Source organism: Mirounga angustirostris, unplaced genomic scaffold (genome assembly GCF_029215605.1).
Source record: "Mirounga angustirostris isolate CCGP_5_RB_7025 unplaced genomic scaffold, mMirAng1.0.hap1 SCAF_16, whole genome shotgun sequence".
NCBI classification, from domain to species: Eukaryota; Metazoa; Chordata; class Mammalia; order Carnivora; family Phocidae; genus Mirounga; species Mirounga angustirostris.
In genome coordinates this window covers 12,852,716-12,871,157 of record NW_026991724.1, presented here as the reverse complement: position 1 = coordinate 12,871,157, position 18,442 = coordinate 12,852,716, and the positions used below count along the sequence as shown (strand labels likewise).

At 55.9% G+C, this 18,442-nt stretch overlaps 1 protein-coding gene and 1 non-coding gene across 12 annotated transcripts in view; both read right to left on the bottom strand.

The window, feature by feature from the left end:
• Positions 1-102: 102 nt before the first annotated feature.
• Positions 103-18,442, bottom strand: part of FCSK (fucose kinase) — a 32,052-nt gene continuing 13,712 nt past the window's right edge. For 2 of the 11 annotated variants that reach the window (XM_064581260.1, XM_064581259.1), the window contains exons 5-25: positions 15,865-15,969; positions 15,158-15,309; positions 14,299-14,349; positions 11,680-11,805; positions 11,274-11,346; positions 10,767-10,864; positions 10,279-10,359; positions 9,480-9,599; positions 9,152-9,323; positions 8,652-8,764; positions 7,898-7,999; positions 7,615-7,785; positions 7,078-7,142; positions 6,288-6,658; positions 5,451-5,661; positions 5,097-5,263; positions 4,785-5,006; positions 4,306-4,449; positions 4,027-4,146; positions 1,817-2,191; positions 103-1,290 (exon numbers count right to left, since the gene is read on the bottom strand). In XM_064581260.1, the coding sequence (XP_064437330.1) occupies positions 857-1,290; positions 1,817-2,191; positions 4,027-4,146; positions 4,306-4,449; positions 4,785-5,006; positions 5,097-5,263; positions 5,451-5,661; positions 6,288-6,658; positions 7,078-7,142; positions 7,615-7,785; positions 7,898-7,999; positions 8,652-8,764; positions 9,152-9,323; positions 9,480-9,599; positions 10,279-10,359; positions 10,767-10,864; positions 11,274-11,346; positions 11,680-11,805; positions 14,299-14,349; positions 15,158-15,309; positions 15,865-15,946 (3,450 nt within the window). In that variant the 5' untranslated portion in view covers positions 15,947-15,969 and the 3' untranslated portion in view covers positions 103-856. Of the gene's footprint in view, positions 1,291-1,816; positions 2,192-4,026; positions 4,147-4,305; positions 4,450-4,784; positions 5,007-5,096; positions 5,264-5,450; positions 5,662-6,287; positions 6,659-7,077; positions 7,143-7,614; positions 7,786-7,897; positions 8,000-8,651; positions 8,765-9,151; positions 9,324-9,479; positions 9,600-9,715; positions 10,103-10,278; positions 10,360-10,766; positions 10,865-11,273; positions 11,347-11,679; positions 11,806-14,298; positions 14,350-15,157; positions 15,310-15,864; positions 15,970-16,079; positions 16,208-18,442 lie in introns of those variants that run through there. The other 9 variants (XM_045890762.3, XM_064581261.1, XM_064581264.1 and 6 more) reach the window with 9 other exon arrangements.
• LOC123856300 (U6 spliceosomal RNA) lies at positions 15,514-15,620 on the bottom strand. Its single transcript, XR_006793702.1, has one exon. It is a non-coding gene; the product is annotated as a U6 spliceosomal RNA (small nuclear RNA).

Genomic DNA, 18,442 nt, shown 5'->3' with positions numbered 1-18,442 from the left:
TAGCACCAGAAGCTGGATCATCCCAGGGGGAGTTTCCCACAGTGCCAAGGCAAGTGGGAATTACTCCTGGCAAGAACAAAAAAGAACTTTATGAAAACAACCTGGAAGGGCAGAGCACATTTATTCCAAGAAGGATGCAATCCTGAGAATCGAGTGCCCATTGGCATTGGGTCATGTGGCATAGTCTGTAGTGTTAACGGTTAAGGCCTCTATTAGCAGTGACTTGCTGTAAGACCACATTGGCTCATGGCCACAAACAAGAGTAGGGACCCACACCCCTGTTCCCCCTCCCCCATCAAGTCAGCCTAGGAATGAGTGTTGAACAGGAACTCTCTTCTCAGGCAAAAGCCTGACCTCTAAGGAAGGCCACAGGAAATGCCTCGAAGAGCCTCTTCAGGGTTGGCCTTACCAAGGACCCCAGCCATCTGCTAAAGCTGGTCATCCTTTTTCCAGGCCCTCATGGAGAGTAAGGAGGCCAAGGCCCAAGGCGGGCCAGAGATCTGTAAAGGCCAAATGGGACACTCAGCTTAGGACTCGCCTGTGTCCAGATAGAGCAGAGGCTAGGCCTAGACCACAGTCAACCAGGAGGTCACAGTCCTATTCCCAGGCACCATCTGTTTCACCAAGCTTCAGAAAGGGCTGGGCCCAAGCTCACATTGGCTGGCTTCCTTTGGGAGCAGGTTCATAAAGGGGTGGGTAGAGAGTAGAAGGCTGACACTTTCATGGGGGAAGGAAAGGTGGGGCTGCTGTAGCTCCAAGTTTTCTCCTCTTACAGAGGGACAAGCTTCTGGGAAGGAGCATCAGGTTGAGGTCTCATCCCCTAGCAGCTGCAGGCTCAGGCCCTGAGTGTCCACTTCTACCAAGTGGACACTGTAGTTCCCGAGGCCCTAGGAGCAAAGAACAGGAAGTGTTTAGAGGACAGGAGGCTCTGGGCAAGTCTCAGGCCACAAACCTCATGCTGCAAGGTGGTCAGGGGGACTTGCAGCTGTAGCCCCTGGTTAGTGGTGGGCCACAGTGAGGGCTCCTGTCCCCCACCAATTACCACACCCCCAACACCATCAGGTACCTCAGTCTTGGCCAGGACAGCCTCCAGAGCCTCTTTTTGCCGCGGCTCCTTGGTCAACAGATAGAGAAAACCCCCTCCACCTGCCCCTGCCAGGCTCTGGCCATGCACGTGGGGGGCCAGGACATCCATCATACGCCGCACAGCCAGGGGCTCACAGCCTGGAGCCATGAGCTTCTTTTGCTCCCAGTAGGAGGTCAGGCACTGGCCCAGCAGAGGCAGGCTTCCTGGAGAGGGGGCAGAAGGGAGTGGCCTGCCTGAACCAGGATATTCCTTCAACACCCATTTGTAGACCAAATGAGGTGCCAAGAGACACTACTTAACCAGTGTCATGGTTAAAAACCTAGGTCCAGTGCTGGCTGGAAACAGGAGTGCTGAAGCCCAACACACAGGGTTGTTTGAAGACTGAAGTGCAAAGAGCAGCTGCATGGGGCCCAATACAGTGTTCAGTCAACTGTGGCCACACACGGAACCCTAATCCACTGACTCTGGAGCTCAACAATGGGGCTGAGCCTCCTCCCCAGTCTGCTGCCTGCTCGGTGGGGCTGGAGGCCTTCCTCAGGGTGCAAGTGTTACCCTAAGATATAGCTCCCACCTAAGTGTAAGACCCTGCAGAGGACGGACAGTAGGTTTCTGTCTCCAGGGGCCTCATACATGGGGCCTGAGGCAAGCCTGCAAAGGGTCCTGGCCCAGACCCACAGGCAACAAGGTACTCGCTCCTGATGCCCTGAGACCCAGCAAGAAGCACCTCACCTTGGCGGAAGGCTTCAGCACATTCCTCGGTGTGCTGCACCAGGCTGTGGGCGTTCCGCACGACGGCAGGCAGCCGGGCATACCAGCTCCTCAGCACGTCCTGCAGATGGGGCGGGAGGGAGGCAGCAAGGATCTGGGCCCGGCTGAGCCATCCACCTCCCTCCCTCGTCCCGGGACCAGGGCTCACCTGCAGCAGATTCCGTGCCAGCCGGGTCTTGCCAGTGTACACGAGGAGCAGGTGGTCGCTGAGCTTCTGGACAAAGCCCTCAGGCACAGTGATCTCCTCCACCTCCACCTTCAGTGGCAGCTGAGCCCGGGAGCGCCCCACCTTGATGCCAGGCATAAGGCCACCCACTTGGTCCTGCCAGCCACCTCCTGCAAGCCCAGGGTCCCATCACTTTTGGAGCCTATCTGGCTCAACTTCTGGCTCCCAGCCCCGGCTCCCAGCCCTGCACCCCTGGCAGGAACCAGTGTGGGAAGACAGCTTCCCCCAACTCAGGCTGGGCCAGGTGAGCTGTGCAACTTCTGCCCCCAGACCTGGGAACAGGACAAGCCCAGCAAGGGGAAAGGGTTTCACTCTGGAGCCAAGCTTGGAACTCACAAGGCCCGAGTTGCAGACCTAACTGTAAATGGAATTGAGGTAAAACACATCAAAGGGTAAGCCCTAACGGTAAACTTCTCCCCTCCAGGAGAGATGACATAGGACTTTCCCTGCAGCCTAACAGGCCCCTGCACCCTGTCTTTTCTAATAAAGGGTGTTGATGTTAGAAATCAGCTTTTCAGCATCTCTCATTGAACTTGAAAGAGCTTGTTCACATCTTACTTTAGCAATGAACGGTATGGATCTCTTCCTCTTGCAGCTATATAAAAGTGACACTATTTAGGGGCACCTTGGTGGCTCAGTCGTTGGGCATCTGCCTTCGGCTCGGGTCATGATCTTGGGGTCCTGGGATCGAGCCCCACATCAGGCTCCTCGCTCAGCGGGGAGCATGCTTCTCCCTCTCCCACTCCCCCTGCTTGTGTTCCCTCTCTCGCTGTGTCTCTTTGTCAAATAAATAAATAAAATCTTAAAAAAAAAAAAAGTGACACTATTTGAGATAATTCTGAGATAGGCCTTCCATATCTGGGGAAGGGCCTGCAAGGACTGAAGTACAAAATGCCAATGACAGGAAGCATCTGGAACTTTACAGCCAAGACAAGGCGGTTGGCTTCGGGCCCCGAATGTCAAGAACTCTTTTTAACAGCAACCCCCTCCTTCAGAGCACTCAGCACAGCTTGTAATTATACGTTCATTTCAGTGGTTATTGATTAAAGTCTGTCTCCAATAGACCATAGGACTTCTGAGGGAAAGGACCCTGTTTTTGCTCATTTGCTCATTTTATCCCCAAGGCCCGACACAGAGTGGATACTTAATAAATCATTGTCAATTGACCAAATGAAGGATTTGAATGGTACACCTCAGAAGGAAAGTGAAAAGCCCCCTCCCCCTCCTTGCTAGTGACTACCCATTCTGGGGTGTGAATCACGGCAATGGAAGGAGGAGGTGGGGCTACAAAGTGGCCAGAGGAGATGCCATAGTCAGGCATCTCTCTCTCTTTGCAGCAGCTTCCTTCCCTGCGTCATGCACGTGAGGCCCTGCACGTGGACCTATGGGATCTCCATAGGATCTGGGGTCAGACAAACCTCCAGCTGCGCTCCCTTGTGGATTCCAAGGGGCCACAGTGGTGTGGAGGAGAAGCTAGTAACATTCCATTATGATCAGAGCCATGTACTGGGCCCTCTGCGCACCCCCCATATAGTAGTGGGGGGCACAAATGACCACAGCCCAAGGGAGGGGCAAGTGGCCAGAAGGCAAGCTAAAAGCTCTATTCTCTATTCCAAACCCACCTCTGCCCAGCCCCACCCTGAGGGACAGCCCTATGTGGGGAGAGAATCATGGGGAATAGCACCTGGTATAACGGGTACCTAATAGGACACATGAAAACTGCAGCACAGAATCTGGCACTTAGTAGGTGCTCCTAAAGCATTAGGCCGTTGGAGGTTGAAACATTTCAAGTTGAAAACCAAGCAGAAAGGGTCAGAGTGGTAAGGACACTGTAACCACTTTAAGGAGTAGTACAGTTATGTGGCCGTCTGCAAGTCCAGGGAGCCCCTGCAGAGCCTTGGGGAAATGCCCACGACCTCCTGCCTGCCTCAGGGCAGTCCCATACCTGTGGTGAGCACCTGTTCCAGGTGCAGCACCGCATGGATCAGGGCCTCGGTGCCCACCGCCCGGCCCGCGGCCCTCTGCACGGCAGCCAGGGCTGCGCCTGCCAGGATACTGCTCGTGCCTGCAGGTGCAGAGAAAGGCGCCAGCCATGAAACAGCTCTGCCCAGCCCAGTCCTGCCCCACCCACTCCCTCTGCTGGGCAGAGGCTCGGGGGGGATCAGAGGTGAGGCCAGAGGTTGGGGATGCAGTTGGTGGGCAGCAGGGAGCAGGACCGGCTCACCAAGACCAGAACCGTGGGGCAGCTCCGACCAGGTGTGCAGCTCGAAGCCTCCCCCGAAGGCGTGCAGCAGCTGCTCTCGCAGCGAAAGCTTGGAGCCGACATGCACGATCCCCGCACAGATGAAGGCTGCCTTCAGCAGAGCCCCTGTGGAGGGACCAGCAAGGAATCTGGTCTCCAAGGGCAGAAGCAGATACCCCAAGCCACCTCCATTACTGCCCAGCCCAGCATGAGGCTCCCCGGGGGACAAAAGCCCAACAGTATTGTAGGCCCCATCTCTAAACCATGAAAGGGCCTCTGGTCTCCCAGCAGAGGCAAATGTGCCAGCCCTACCTCCTAGGCCTATATGCACCTAGGCAGGATACAGACCGGCTCACCCTCAGGCCAGGCCTCTGTGGCCTGCAGGGTCTCCAAGGTTCTGCCCCCACCCCTCAGCTGGACACGAGTGCCATCCCCGCCTGGAGATGTCAAAGTGCCCTGACCTGGGGCATGGGGCTGGCAGTAATCCCGCAGGTCATCCAGGCTCCAGCACACTATCTTCAGGGCCATCTTGTCCTGCCGAGGCCCCACTGCCAGCCACAGCTCGGGCTCTGGGATGCGGCGTGCCCTGGCCCCGATGGGTCGGCGGCCATCCACTCGCACGGCCAGACCCAGCACTGCCCCACCGAGCTCATAGGCAAGGGGTGGCGTGTCGCTCCAGCCACCTTCAGCAATTGGATAAGACCAAGTGGGTCACAAGGGCTGCCAGCCCCGCTCTGGGGTGGCCACCCTCACCCCCACCCCCAAAGGCTCACCTGAGAAATCCACCCGAGCCGGGCACTCAGCCACCACCCACTGTCCAGGAGCTGGCTGCTCTGCTGGCTCCGTGGACACAAACTGCCGGGCTGACATCACAGCCTGGCGGATGAGAATCTGCCCGGCTCCCTCGTAGTGGCGGGCAGCTCGCACTAGCAAGGCTGGCCTGCCAAGAGGGAAGGGACAGATGGTGGCATGCAGCCCCAAGCTGGGGGTGAACTGCCTGCGCTTGGGGACCTGACTGCCCTGGGTAACCCTACCCTGGGGAGGAGGACGCCCCTAACTCTCCGTGGGTTTCTACCTCCAAGGATGGCCAGGGACCTCGCAAAGGCTCTGACATCATTAGCACCCACCTGCTCAGCCACTTGTCCCGCTCCTGGGCAAGCGCATGCACACCCCCCGCCAGGTCTCCACACTCCAGGTACGAGAAGGGCTGCATCCACCCAGGGTTGGCAGCTGGCCCACTCCGTAAGCCTCCTCGGCCCTCTGCCATGCAGCACAGGACATCGGCCACACAGGCCAGAGCCCGGGCTGCCACACCAGGGTCTCCCGCACCAGCTGCAACTGAGAGACCAGGAGTCAGGGTGGTGGGGGAAGGGGCCTGCCCCCATTGCCCTCTGCCCCAGAATACTACTCGGCAATCCCCAAACAAAAGGTCCCTCACACCTCTTCACTTTTGCCCAGGATGTGTCCTTGCCCATGAATGTTCCCCGCTTCTCTGCCCGGAAGAGTTCTTCTCATCAGCCCCATCCCAGATGTGCCTCTTCACCCCTCACCCGGGATATCCACAGTGGTTACGAGCTCAGGCTCCAGGGTCCAACCACCTGGGTTTTAGTCTCAGCCCCACCACCAACCAGCTTAAATGGGGATAATGAGGTGCTGCCCACGAGGCTAAGGCTGAGCCCCTAGCTAGTGCGCCTGGGCCTCAAGATGGAGCCAACGACATCCCAGCCCACTGCAAAACATGCAGGGTTTGCCGATGCTCACAGGACCCCGAGGCTCAGCCCCAGGCCCCAGCCTCTCACCAAACTCCCCACTGACAGGGATGAAACTTCCCACAAAGTTACAAGTACACTTCACTGCATCCCTCCCCTGCTTTAAAGTCTCCTGGCTCCCTAGTGCCCTCAGACTGATGACTCAGAGGGCAGGGAGGGCAGGTGACGGTGGGACTGGCTTTCCAGCACACTCACCGTGGTCCAGAGTGGCCAGCAGGGGCCCAGGACAGCCCTCTCGGACAGCAGCACGGATCAGTGGGCGCAGGCTGAGGTCCTGCCGGGCCTCCAGCACATGCCTCACCTTCCCCAGGGCCTGGTGGAAGAACAGGTCCCGGCGGGAGGCCAGTGTGGCAGCCCGGTCCAGGCACGGCTGCAGCTGCTCCCAGGACAGACGCCAACAGGTCCGCCAGGCCCTTAGGGCCTTGCCTCCATCCTCCTGGGGGTCCAGCATCCACAGCAAGTCCTGGGGCCCCAAGGCCCTCAAGGGGTGGAGCACGGGAAAGAGGCGGGCACTAAGAAGGCAACGCTCTGCAGAGGTGGTGTCTGGATCCCACAGATCCCAGTCTCTGATGTGGGGAAAAGGCACATTAGGGGGAGGGAGGGGAAGGCGGGGCAACAAGGGCTCCTGCCTGATCACCAAGCCCTGACTGCCTGTCAGCTGGGAGCTGGCTCATTCATGGGGACAGGACAAACTCCTCCAGAGGCAGCCCAAGCGGACAACTCAGGGAGGGAGGCCCAGCTGCCTTGCCTCCTTTCCCAGACCACTGAACCAAATCCCAAAGCCTGAGCAGAGCTAGGAATTTGGAGTTGCCTGGGAAGATGCTGGGGCAAATCAGGCTGCCCAAAACTATCCCAGGCCCCCGGGATGGTTGGGGGGGCCGGGTGCTGCCCTCGGGGGCAGGAGCAACGGCAGGGGTGAGCCGCAGAGAAGCAGCCCCCCTGGCCGCCTAGGCCTATGGAGGCCCATCGGGGTCATCCACCTTACCGAACGCCTGTCTTCTGAAAGAATTCACTCCAGGACATGTTGAGGTATGTTCCTGTCCCCTGCCTCTGGGGGAAGAGGAGGAGGCAGTCAGGGCCTCCGGGGCCACAGGAAGGGGTGAGGGACCCTAAGGCCAGAGAGGACAGGAAGAGACACGGGCACATACACAAGCAAGTTCTGTAACACCGCACCAAGCCCCGGAGCCTCAGTGCTCCTGCCCAGGTGCCGGGAACTCGCAGCGGAACCCTGCTTCTAGGCCCATCCCACCGTAACTGGCTCTGCAGTCCAAGGCAGGTCACCACCCTCTCTGAACCTCAGTGTCTGGCCTACAACATGGGCATAAAAATCCCCAGCCAGCCCGCCACACAGAGCGGACAAGGAGGGAGGGAAAGGCCTGCTGAGACTACTAGCCACACCCTCCTCACCCCACCTCCGCCCATCCCTCAGAGAGACTTGCAGTGGTGTAGGCGCTAGGCTGGGACCCTCGGGGCTCCCCAAAGCCTTAAGATGGGCGGTGAGGGAGGAGGGATGGACACCTGCCTCCCAGCTGTCCAGACGGCCAACAAGGGTGAAGACACGGCCGGGAGCACCGTGTAGCTGCACGTGGTGTCCCTGCAGGACGAGGTCATGCAGGTCCAAGCCACGCAGGGCCTCGCACTGCGCCGTGTCCAGGCCACTCACGAGGCAGCCAGGGCCGATGCGAATGGGGCCCTGGAAGAAGAAAAGGCAGGCATCCTAGCACAGCCCTTAGTGCCCCCCCAGCGCACCCAGGACCCTGGCCCCTGGAGGCCTGCCCTCCCTCCGCCCTGCCCTCTGACCTCACCTGCAGGTGGCAGTGCTGCAAGACACTCCCAGCACCCAGCTGGACAGGGCCCTCGAGCAGGCAGCTGACCACAGAGCTCCCGGCGCCCAGGAGCTGCAGCTCCTGCGAAGCAGGGAGGAGGTCGTGAGCGCCCCGCACCCGGGGCTGCCCAATCCCCCTCCGCGTCCAAGGCCCCCGCCAGAATTCCTGCTGCTCCCCGAGTCTGACGGCCAGCCAGCCCCCTCTGCCCCGGCCCCAGCCGCAGACCAGCTCCCCTCCCACCTTGCTCATGCTGCTCCCCCCGTGGCACGCTCTGCCTGCGTTCTCCCCAGAGCAAATCTGCACTCAGTGGCGGAGGTCCCCCGCCCCAGATGACAGCTCTCCCGGGAATCCCCACCCCTGCCACCCTGAGAGCCACCTATGAACTCTCCCTGCCCGCTTCCTCAGCCTATGGCACTGACCCTGGCCCATCGCCTCAAATGTGCCTGTCTCCCCAAGCAGAGCCCGCAGAGAGTGGCTTCTCTAGTCTCTCAGTCAGGCAGACCCGGATGGAGAATCCCGACTTGGCCACCTATTGGCTCTGTGGCTTGAAGCAAGCTACTTAACCTCTCTGAGCCTCCAGGGCCTCATGTAAACAATGAGAACAATCACGCCTACACGCGTAGTGATCTGTCCCAAGCGCGGGCTATCCCTTCCCTTTCCGGGAGCCCCCGCCCCATCTGTCCGCAGGCACCCCCAGGCACTTCCGCCGGCCCTCCCTCCAGGCAGGCCTTACCTCCACCTGGGAGTGCACTACCCGGGCCCTGGGAGCCCCAGGGAACGTGAGGCTGCACAGGAACTCACTGGCCGAGCTGGTCATGTAGCTGTAGCTGCCGTCGGGGACATAAGCTGTAAAGATACAAGGACTGACCCCAACTCCGTGCCTGCTACAGCTCTGATGTCTCCCACCGGAAGACATATCTTAATGAGGCCCTGGGAAGGCAGGCACGCCAATGAGCCCACTGTGCCCATGGGGAAGTTGAGATCCAGAGAGGCTCAGCCACCTGTCCAAGTCACACAGCTAGAAAGTAGAAAGACTAGGACTGGAGCCCAGGAATGAGACAAAGGAAGAAGGGAAGAGAGTTATGCGTTCTGGACTGGGAGAGGGGTCATTGTCTGGCATGCACTAGGCCTGCCTGGTCCAGGAGCCAGGGGGCCAGGCAGGCAGCAGCCTCATCCTAGGGGTCCTCACTCCTGTGGTCTCCCCACCTCAGAGAGCCAAGTGACAGTACCCACCCATGGTGAGGGGCTGATCGCGAAGCTCCCTCCACAGCTCAGCCCGGGCAGCCTGCAGATAACCCGCGACGTCCGAGTCACCTTGCCCCATCTCCGGGGGCTGCCCCACCAGGAAGTTCTCCCTGTTCACATTCCGGGCCATGCAGAGCAGGATGTCGAAAAAGAGAGACAGCTGGGGCAGGGGTAGGAAGCACAGCTATTGGGAAGGTTCCTAGGTTGAGCTGGGGCAGTCGCATTCCCAGACACTGGCCCAAGGCCACCCAACCAGGCTGCCAGTGTCAGGGCCTCTATCCAAGGCCTGGGGACCCCAGCCCACGCCCCCGGTCACCTGGACTGGCCGGGCTCCAGAGTCCAAGCCCATGTAGGTGCAGGCATCCAAGGGCGGGCTCACATGGGTGGCCAGGAGGTGCTCGGCAGTCTCCACAGAGAAGAAGGTGACCCCGGAGACCTGGACAGGTCAGGGTCAGGTCGGGGGGTGGGGATGCTGGGGTCAGGCTTGGGCCTGAGTTGGGAAGGGCATGGGAAGGCCCATGCAGATGGGCCAGGCAAGGTTGGCTGCCATACCAGGCAGGGTACTTTGTCTCTGGACCACTCCAGCACCCAGGCTCCAGGCTTATTGGGAGTGGCTCCCACTCAGGGACACTCAACGGGGACGTTCTGACACCCCCCTCAATTTTCAGGCCTTCCTGAACTAGAGATAGAGAACAAAAAATAGTTCCCTGTCTTCCTCAAGGTCCAGTCCCAAACCCTTACCCAACAGTCCTATCCTTGTCTTTCGTTCTAGAAGGATCCCCCAAGTTGGATTCTAGGCTTCCTTCCAGTTCTAGAAGGATCACCCAAGTTGGATTCTAGACTTCCTCCCAACTGCATTCCCCAAATTCCCCACATTCTGGTTCTAGCCTTTCTGGTTTGGGACAAGACCCTGAATCCCAAGGCCACACCTTCTTCAGCTTCTAGCTCCACCGACTCCCCTGAATGCCAGTTCTAGACCTTACTCGGCTTCTGGTTCTAGGCCACCCCAGAATCATCTGGAAGGAGTGGAGCTCTGCCCTGAGCAGGAAGGCAAACCCTCCCCTCCTCATCCCAGAAGGCCTCCAAAGCCCCCAGCGTGGGTCTGGCAGCTGTACCAGTGGTACCCGCCCATCCGGCCTGGCACACCGTTGTATCTCTGCCTCCGTGCCCTGGTAGTAAATGTCCAAAACGAAGCCCTATGTGGAGGGGGGAGAAAACCGAGTTAGGGAAAGGAGCAAGAGAGGATCAGTCAGGAGGGAAGGGCAAGGTGTTCTCCAAATGAACAGCTGGGACGAAGTCTGGCAGGTCCCAGCGTGCTCGCAGGGACGCGAGCGCCGGAGACTCCCACCCCCCGACAGCAGAGGGCAGGCTTTGAATGTCTTCACAGCCCCGAGCACAGGCACAGAACCTAGCACGCGGCCAGTGGCCAGTGCGTGATTCGCGTTTGGCAAAAGACTAAGTGAGCAAAAGGGCTGTTTGCAGGGGAAATGCTCCAAATCCAGACCATGCCAGGAAGTCCAGGATGAGAGGCTTCCCCAAGCAGAGGACCAGAAGGCCAACCCAGATGGTTCGGCGGCCCACACCGCTGTCCCAGGGGCAGTACCTGGGAGTCAGTAAGGTAAACACCATGGTTCCGGGCATAGGCCGTGCTCCCTGGAAGGGCAATCACTCTGGCTCCCCGGAAGTTGTCCCAGCTGATCCCTGTGAGTCAGGCAGTTAGGAGGTTCCCTGAGGGCCCCAACCCAAGGCAGGGGGTCCCAGCCAGGAGGAGGCAAGAGCTCAGGGCAGGGACATCCAGACACCTCTAAAGGGAATATGGTTTCCAAAGCCAAATGGACATTCCTCTGGGAGAATGACACCACCTGCCCTCCCAAAATTCTTCCACAGAGCCCTGCAGGGCCGAAGGGGCAGGGCGGGGTGTCTCCATTCTCTAGCCAGGCAGACAGAAGCCCGATGGGGGAAGGGAAGCCCGGCCTCTGGGTCTGGGCTTCAGGCTCCACATCCTACAGTTTCCCTTCTGAACAGGGCAGCAAGCCAGTCCCAGAGACCAAGTGAAGACCGGTTTCTGGCTGTGGCTAGGGTAGGCAGTCCCAAGCCTTCTCAGGCTCACCTGGGTTCGGAGGAACAGAGAGCAGCATGTCAGTGCTGCAAACCCACACACCTGGTGGGGAGCCTGGGCCCAGCTGTGGAGGAGAGAGAGCCTGTAGCCGCTGGCCTGGCCCAGCCCTCCCTCTGCTCCCACACAACGCAGTCGTGGCCTGTCCAGGAGGACTCTGGCTGCTGAGGTAACGGGGCCTCCCCTGACCTTTGGTGTTGAGGCTGGTCCTTCCCTCTACATGCCCACCTCTCCACCGGCATGGCCCAGACTAACTTCCTGAAGCCCTAACTCTGGGCACCCCGAAGCCGTTCTTCCTGGCATCCCCTGTCTGCCCCAGCACAGACTGCAGAGCCTGTGGTGCAGAGGGAGAGCTCTGTCTCTCTCTGGGAGGAGGCCCCATGGTCACCACCAGCCTTACCCGATGGCTCATGATGTCCAGCAAGCAGTCCAGGTTGCAGACCACGGCCTCCACCGGAGCCTGGGGGTTCTCCACGGGGAGGCAGGTGAAGGCCCGGCCACAGTCATCAAAAGGGAAATCTCGGCCCTAGGGAGGGAGCGGGGACAGGAGAAAGAACCCTCAGGGCAGAGAGCCTCGGGACACCCTATCAGCGGCACAAGGCAGGAAGCCATCAAGCTAGAAGACTCTTAAAACGTGTTTTCTCAGGGGCGCCTGGGTGGCTCAATTGGTTGGGCGACTGCCTTCGGCTCGGGTCGTGGTCCTGGAGTCCTGGAGTCCCAGGATCGAGTCCCAGGATCGAGTCCCAGGATCGAGTCCCAGGATCGAGTCCCAGGATCGAGTCCCGCATCGGGCTCCCTGCTCAGTGGGGAGTCTGCTTCTCCCTCTGACCCTCCCCCGTCTCATGCTCTCTCTCTATCTCATTCTCTCTCTCAAATAAATAGATAAAAAAATCTTTAAAAAAAAAAAAAAGAAGAAAATACGATTTAAAAAAAAAAAAAACGTGTTTTCTCAGGCTCCTGGCTGGCTGGCTCAGTCAGTGGAGCGTTTGACTCTTGATCAGGATTGTGAGTTCAAGCCACACACTGGGTGTAGAGATTACTTAAAATCTTTTTTTTTTTTTTTTAAGATTTTATTTATTTGACAGAGAGAGACACAGTGAGAGAGGGAACACAAGCAGAGGGAGCAGGAGAGGGAGAAGCACGCTTCCCACTGAGCAGGGAGCCTGAGGCAGGGCTCAATTCCAGGACCCTGGGATCATGACCTGAGCTAAAGGCTGATGCCTAACGACTGAGCCACCCAGGCGCCCCCTTTTTTTTTTCTTAAGATTTTATTTATTTATTTGAGAGAGAGAGAGCACAAGTAGGCAGAGGGGCAGGCAGAGGGAGAGGGAGAAGCAGGCTCTCCGCAGAGCAGGGAGCCCGATGTGGGGCTCGATCCCAGGGCCCTGGGACGATGACCTGAACCGAAGGCAGCTGCCCAACCAACTGAGCCACCCAGGCGCCCCGAGATTACTTAAAATCTTGAAGTAAGTGTGTTTTCTTGTGTTTTTTTTTAATTAATTAATTAATTTTTTTATTTGAGAGAGAGAGCACAAGCAGGGGGAGCAGCAGAGGGAGAGGGAGAAGCAGGCTCCCCACTGAGCAGGGATCATGACCTGAGGGGAAGGCAGATGCTTAACTGACTGAGCCACCCAGGCGCCCCATCGGAGTTTTTTCTTACAGTGTTTTCAATTAGGGCGCCTGGGTGGCTCAGTTGGTTAAGCGACTGCCTTCGGCTCAGGTCATGATCCTGGAGTCCCGGGATCGAGTCCCGCATCAGGCTCCCTGCTCAACAGGGAGTCTGCTTCTCCCTCTGACCCTCCCCCCTCTCATGCTCTCTCTATCTCATTCTCTCAAATAAATAAATAAAATCTTTAAAAAAAAAATGTTTTCAATTACATGATTATAGTGAAAAATTAGAAAATGCAGATCTGCAAAAAGAAAACAATTCCTCAGGGATAATAGCCATTGCCCTCATTTTGAGCTGTATCCTTTCAGATTTTTAATTTTTTAATGAGATTATGAGAGGGTGGAGACGACAGAACTTAACACACACACACACACACACAACTACAATAAAACTAGGGGAAAAGATTGGGAATTATATCAATGTCAATATCCTAGCTGTGGTTATACTACAGTTCTCGAAAATATTACCACTGGGGGAATCTGGGCAAAGTTCACAATGGCTTCTCTCTGTATTATTTCTTGCATGTGGATCTATACCCATCTTAATCAAAATTTCAATTACAAAGGGCACCTGGCTGGCTCAGTTGGTAGAGCGTGTGACTCTTGATCTCGGGATTGTAAATTAGAGCCCCAGGTTGGGTGAAGAGATTACTTTTTTAAAAATCTAAACAAGGAGTGCGCCTGGGTGGCTCAGTTGGTTGAACGTCTGCCTTCGGCTCAGGTCATGATCCCAGGGTCCTGGGATCGAGCCCCGCATCGGGCTCCCTGCTCAGCGGGGAGCCTGCTTCTCCCTCTCCCTCTGTCTGCCACTGCCCCTTCTCGTGTTCTCTCTCTGTCTCTGTCAAATAAATAAATAAAATCTTTTTTTAAAATACAATCTTTTTTTTAAAAAAAGCTGAGATCATTTTATATAAACTTGTGTGGCTGGCTCTTCCCAGTAAACAATGAAAACACATTCCCTGAATGCTCAGAGTGAGCCAGGCCAGGCCCCGGTTTGGTATTTACGTGGATCATCTCAACACTACCACATGAAGTAGAAACTGTTGCCATCCTCATTTTACAGATGAGGAAACTAAGGCCTAGAAAGAAAGGGTCAAGTGACTTGCCCAAGGTCACAGAGTTGTTAAGTCTCTTTCCAGGCCAATGCATAGAGTTAGCTGGACTTTTAAATCACTGTCTAACGTTTTGCTGCTTATATTCAGCCTGTTTCCTACTTCTGGACACTTGGATCGATTCTGATTCTGATTCTTCTGGATGTGCACAATAAGCACCTTGCACAAACACAAAGATAGAACACCTATCTAACCCCAAGGATTGATGGTTCCAGCCTTCAGCATGGCCCTCTACTAACCATGTGCAGGATGAGGATCTGGGCCGAGTGCAGGACATCAGATGTCACCACCTGTCAAATGTGGAAGAGCCCTGTGGACAGAAGCCTGGGCAGATGGCACCCAAGGATGTTCTCCTCTTGTCCAGGGAGAGACCCCAACACAAATCCACTCAGGTACCAAAGGAAGAAAAGACACAGTCAGGACCAATGGCCGCAGGCAGGCAAGGGGCGGCCCTGGCCCCTCCTGGATAAGGGAGCCTAGTGGCCCTCCACCTTGACCACCCCTCCGCCCCTATTTTTTAGGGGAAGCTATAGGCAAGAATGTGGGGCTAGCTGGGTGACTTCACGGTAAGTCAGCCCCACAGAAACTACACAGTGGTGGCCTCCCCTTCCAGTGCCACCTCCGTCCCTGCGACCACTCTCACTCCCTATGCCAGGGAGCCATGAGGTCAAGGTGACCGAGTGAAGAGGCTAGGGGGGGGGGGTTGGCCCCAGTGGGAACACTGACCCCTGTGCGATGCACCAAGCAGGCAGCTCTATCCCAGTTCCAACAAACAGTTGCCATGGGGGAAGGAGAGGCCAGGAGAGCAAGATGGAAGTTTTCAAGAGAAGCCAGAAAGCCTAATTTGGAGATCCTGGCTCCAATGTTCTAAAACCACTAGAGAGTCTGGCCCTGACTTCTGCCCCGCCTACCCCACCCCCACCTCGCCGCCCTGATGAGTCTGCCCAATCTACAGGTACAGAAATTAATACCAGATGCTGCACTGGCCAGGCGATGGAACCCCAAAAGAGCTGGTGACTTGGAGACAATCTGCTGGAAGCCCCCATCGCTGTTCTGACCAGGACGTGTGCTGGAGGAGGGCGCTCCGGGAGCACTCACCGTGAAGCCTGCCCGGGCACTCAGGTGTTCGGCAGCCACCAGCAGGGCATTGAGGGTGGCTCCCCCGCTGCCCACACGCGTCTCAGGGTCCTCCACAGCCAGTAACAGCGTCCCGGGCGGGATCTGCTCCCGCTTCTGGCGCACCTCCAGCTCTGGGGTCAGAACACAAGCTGGGACCGGCGCCCAGCCTCCCCACCCTGGTCCAAAGCATCTAGAGCAAATCTACTGAGAGTCCCTATTTTCCCTTCTTTGACTCAGGAGCTTCTTTTTCATTGAGGTATAATTACCTATAACATTCTATTTGTTTCAGCTGTACAATGTCATGATTCAATATTTGTAAAAAAAACCCAAAAAAACAAAAAACGGAATGCTTCACAAATTTGCATGCCATCCCCGCAGAGAAGCCATGCTAACCTTCTCTGTGTGGTTCCAGTTTCAGCATTTGAGCTGCCAAAGCAAACACTTAGTAGCTTTTCATGGAATCGCTCGTTAGATCTTCACCCAACTCTATGAGGTAAGTACAACCAGTCTCATTTAACAGATGAAAAAAACTGAGTCTCAATTAAATGACATGAGGTGTCTTGGGGTCACAAGGCCAGAAAGAAGCAGAATCTGGGCTTGAACCCAGGTCTTCCTGGCTCGTGGGGCTGTAAGGTTATGATGGGGAAACTACATCAGAGGCAAAGTGGGAAGGGAGGGTCCCCTACCTCTCTGGAAGACGGGGACACTATCCTTGTACTGGCATGTCAGGATGATGACTGTCCAGTCGACCCCCTTGGGCTGCTCCATTCTGGCCAAAGTTGAGGGGCTCCCTGAGGCAGAGATAAAGGTGTGCGTGAACTTTTGAAAAAAATTATCTTACCCTAAAATTGATTCCTTCTGGTACACAGTTCTATTAATTTTAACACATGTATAGGGGCACCTGGGTGGCTTGGTCAGTTAAGTGTCCAACTCTTGATTTCGTCTCAGGTCATGATCTCAGGGTCGTGAGATGGAGCCCCTGCTTAAGATTCTCTCTCTCCTTCTCCCTCTGCCCCTCCTCCTCCCTCTCTAAAAAAACACAAAAGACAAAAACAAAAAAACAAAAACAACCAAAAAACCAAAAACAAAAAACCCAAAACCCACATGTAGAGATTCTTGTGTCTACCACCACTTTCCGTGCCCAAAACAACTCCAGCATGCTATCCCTTTGGGCACACCATCCCTCACCATCCATCCCTCACCCCTGACAACCACACTGTTCTCCGTAGCTATAGGTGGGCTGCAATCTTTTGAGACTGGCTTCTTTCACTCAACATAATGCCTTTGAGACTCATCCAAGTTGTGCATATCAGTAGTTCTCTCTATTCGCCAAGCAGTATCCCATTGCATGGACTGGCATCCATGGTCTGTTTCTCCATCCACCCATCGAAAGACATCTGGGCAGTTTCCAGGTTTGGGGAATCATAACTAGAGCTGCTACAAACATTTGCGTGCAGGCTTAGTGTGAACATAAGACTTCATCTCCGCCAGTGTATACCCAGGTATGGGATCATTAGGTTATATATAAGTGTATCTTTGACTTTCTCAATCTGGATGCATGTGATTTCCTCAGGAGAGGAAGTGAGGGGAGCAAGGTGGGGTTGACAGCGGGTCCCACCTTAAAGCAAAGGGCTGCCCCTCCTCATTCAGTTACTGGCTGTGAGCTAGGGGGATGGGAGGGAGGTTCTAATCCTGAAGCCAAGGGCAATTCCCTGGAGAAGGGAGCAGCTGTGGGAGGGGTGCACCACCTGTTCAAAAGGATAAGGCAGGGTGCCAACAGTGCCCACTACAGGGACCTCAGAGGGGATCTCCCCTCCCAGAAGCTCCAAGCCAGAAGGGGGCTGCAACCCACCTGACAGTCATCTTCCTCTAGGGCACTCTGAGCAAGTGAGGGGAAAGTGGGCCAAAGCTATGGCTTTGCCCTCTCCTATCCCCCTCAACATTCACCTCCTACCACATGGGAAATCAATCTGACTCCAGAGCCCCCAAGACCATCTGTAGACAAGTCCTCAAAAGTACCCTGGCATCCACCTCTGGCCGGGGTCCGGCTGCTGTCCTACAAAGCAGCCCACCCTCACCTCTTCTTCCCTCTGACTTCCAAAGCTCAGCATGGGGAGGGATGATGGGGTGTCCAGAGTGTGTATCCAGTAGTTAGCCCACACTCCAACTAAGAGCCAACAGCAACAGCATCTCTCACACCAGACTCTGATGCCATCAAGCCTATGGTTAGGGCTGACAGTCACCACCACCTAGCAACACCCACACTCCCACCAGCTTTCAGGGAGAGCCTCCACCACTAACAGAAATTGCTCTGTTCCCTGCTAAGCCCAGGAGGGAAATCCAGAGGGGAAATCTGAGCTAGAGATCTTGGCCAGCCACCTGAGGAAAAAGGTATTCCCCAGGATGTCCATCTGGACTTTCCAGTAAAGAAGCCTCGTGGGATTCCAGCTTGGCCACAAACTCACTGTGATCTCCAGCACCCTAACACTCTCAGGCCTCCTGTGGCAGAGACTATAACTGACAAATGCCCCCAGCTTATTCACATGGAGGCCACGCTTCCCACCAACTGTTCCCAACCAATCAATGACTCCATGTGCAGCAGGGACATGAACACAGACCCATTCCTGCAAGATGGGGATCCTCTGACAGGCAACCTTGGCTCCTGGAATTCCCATCAACCCAAGAGAAATTTGTCTCAGAACTGCAAGGCAGTCAAACATCCTTCCTACCCTCCCTCCCTCCCTCCCTCCCTCCCTCCCTCCCTCCCTTTCCTTCTGGTGCTCCTTCATAGGCAGCAGCCTGATAGCTCTCCCTGTCTCTGCTAGATCCTTCCCCTTTTTCCCCCTTCCCCAATAAATCTCTTGCAAGTTTAGTCCCATCTTGGTCTCTGCTTCTCCAAGGACCTGAACCAAAATGGGGAGTATAATATCACCCCTCTCTTGGCACCTTCAAAGGAAAAAAAAAAAAAAATCACTGTAAGAACCTTTAACTTCATGTCAGGGAAGTACTATCTTTATCCTCAAAGATTAAGAAACTGAGGCACAGAGAGATTAAGTAACTTGCCCAAGGTCACACAGTGAGCAAGAAGCACCACCAAATTTGAACCAGACACTTTTCTCCAGAGTCCATTCTCTTAACCACTACACTGAGCCTACTTTGTGGGAACAAGGAAAGAACAAAAGGAGTAAATATATGGAAAGTGCTCAGTGTATATTAGCCATTATGATAAAGCCTAAACAAATACAAGGTGATAATGAAATGAGG